The following is a 2,110-nucleotide window of genomic DNA, read 5'->3' as shown; positions in this document are numbered from 1 at the left end:
TTTACATACATACATACATAAATTCATACATACAAATATACATACATACATACATACATACGTATCTATTTATATATATAAATATGTGTGTGCGAATATATATACCCATCCAACCACACGTACCTTCTGCCGGAGTTCTCGCACGGTGAGCTCGTCCTTGTGGCGTGTATTGGTCTGCAGTAATCGCTGAGTGACGGCTGGTGCGTCGTGGGCTGTGTATAGTTCGCCGCTGCGTAGTCGTGTAGAGATGATCCCGTCCTTTTCAAAGTCATAGCACTCCCGTTGTGCGTCCCACTGGACATGGTATGGTTTCGTATGCAGGTGAGATTCTATCGAGTTTATACATTTGATTTCAGTGGTATGATGTAACGCTGTGGTTTTAGGGTTTTAGTTTGGTTGGCGTAGTTGTACAGTTATGTATGTGATCTGTATTCGCTCTATGACCATTGCCCCTCAACTTAAACGGATTGGCCAAACGCTATAACAAATGGTTAGTAACCACTTTGGAAATAGTTCAGTTGACCAGCCTTTACATTTCTCGGCGTATTTCTAACATATACTTACATGCCGAAGCACACACTTTTTCAGATGGAAAGAACACTAATAAGATGAAAGTAAAATGTCATATTCTAAAGACTCGCGTACCAACGGCGGACACGAGCCTCAATGCAACTAGACATACAGGGCATCCTACCCTATATATACACATATATATATATATATAAATATGTACATACACACACGCGCATATATATATATATATATATAATCATAAACTTATACGCATACGTGTACGTATACATTGCTGTCCATGTACTTGCCACACCTTGACGAGGTTGAAGTACCGGTACACATAGTAGTCCTCATCACTCAGGCCATCTGCTCGGTCTGTGCCCAATACTCTGTTAAAGAGTCGTGGTGCGTATGTTTCGTCGCGGTTGACACGTGCTTTGTGAGCCTCGCGTTGAGCTTCTTCCAACTGTTGCGTGTTGTTGAAACAAACGTAGCACATCAATGGTTTATTTTCGCATATGAGAATTTAGTGTATATTTTCGAGCATGAGATTTTAGTGTTTATTTCCGCATATGAGATTTGAGTGTATATTTTCGAGCATGAGATTTTAGTGTTTATTTTCGCATATGAGATTTTAGTGTGCACCTACGGGAATCTGGCAGTAGCCGGGTATCAGATGAATGCAGTATTGCTCAGATGAATCTGCGAGAGTAGACGAAACAAGCATCAGAGCACATCATCTGACCAAAGTTGAAGCTTCAACCCCACAATCATCTGACTAAATGAATCTGTATAGTCACTTTGAAAAGGCAGTTGGAATCTGAAAGGGATGGGCCAAGCCACGCTACAAGAACGGTAGACATAGTACAATCAATCTACGCGCCCACGCCAATACATAAAACGCTAATCTAACAAGGATGGATACGGATAGTTGCATGAGACTCAAGGCCTTGCATACAAGGATATAAACCCTAAAACCCTAAACCCCTAAACCCCTTGCATTCGAGGGTATAGGCATGAGAAAAACGTAAATACACAGTACCTTGTTCTTCTCGTCTGTGGCTGCTACCTGATCCTTGTTGGTAATTGCGGTGGACACTTTCTCCCACAGCTTCTGCGAGTCCCATTCCGTTAAGTCACTCTTTGCCACATCGTACTTCACCAGCCGTTGCAGCATCTATAAGGGTTTAGGTTACGGTTTGAAGGTTTAGCGTTTACGGTTTCAAGATCAAGAGGTGGAACGGTAATACTATACGTTCAGCTATAAGCAACACATGTACAAACACACACCGTCTGACTAATACATAATGACATACACATTCATAACTCGTCACCACCTAACCTCCCACCAGCCGTAGCATATCTCCGAGGTAGGGTTTTGGGTTTTGATATCTGAGTTTGTTTTAAGGTTTCGATGAAGTGTGTTGACACAAGCATCAGCAACTGCCGCCATCTTGAGATGCATTACCATGCAACACTACTCACCGTCTCATTGGTCTGTCACAGCTACAATATATATATATATACACCTGTCAAAAATGAAAGCAATGTATGCCCGTCTGATTATGTGTGTATCACACACTCACAGTGCTATATA

At 41.8% G+C, this 2,110-nt stretch overlaps 2 protein-coding genes across 2 annotated transcripts; both read right to left on the bottom strand.

Annotated features, from left to right (window-relative positions):
- Nucleotides 1–123: 123 nt before the first annotated feature.
- On the bottom strand, nucleotides 124–294 carry SARC_14788 (hypothetical protein; the record flags this gene model as incomplete). Its single annotated transcript, XM_014291080.1, has 1 exon — nucleotides 124–294. A coding segment is annotated over one exon (171 nt), but the record flags the coding sequence as incomplete, so codon positions are not given.
- A 475-nt stretch (nucleotides 295–769) lies between these two features.
- Nucleotides 770–1,690, bottom strand: SARC_14787 (hypothetical protein; the record flags this gene model as incomplete). Its single annotated transcript, XM_014291079.1, has 2 exons — nucleotides 770–979; nucleotides 1,556–1,690. 2 exons carry the CDS (start codon nucleotides 1,688–1,690, stop codon nucleotides 770–772), a joined length of 345 nt encoding a protein of 114 aa, XP_014146554.1.
- Nucleotides 1,691–2,110: the final 420 nt, after the last annotated feature.

This window comes from Sphaeroforma arctica (assembly GCF_001186125.1).
Source record: "Sphaeroforma arctica JP610 unplaced genomic scaffold supercont1.5108, whole genome shotgun sequence".
Lineage (NCBI taxonomy): Eukaryota > Ichthyosporea > Ichthyophonida > Sphaeroforma > Sphaeroforma arctica.
This window is presented reverse-complemented; position numbering and strand designations above follow the sequence as displayed.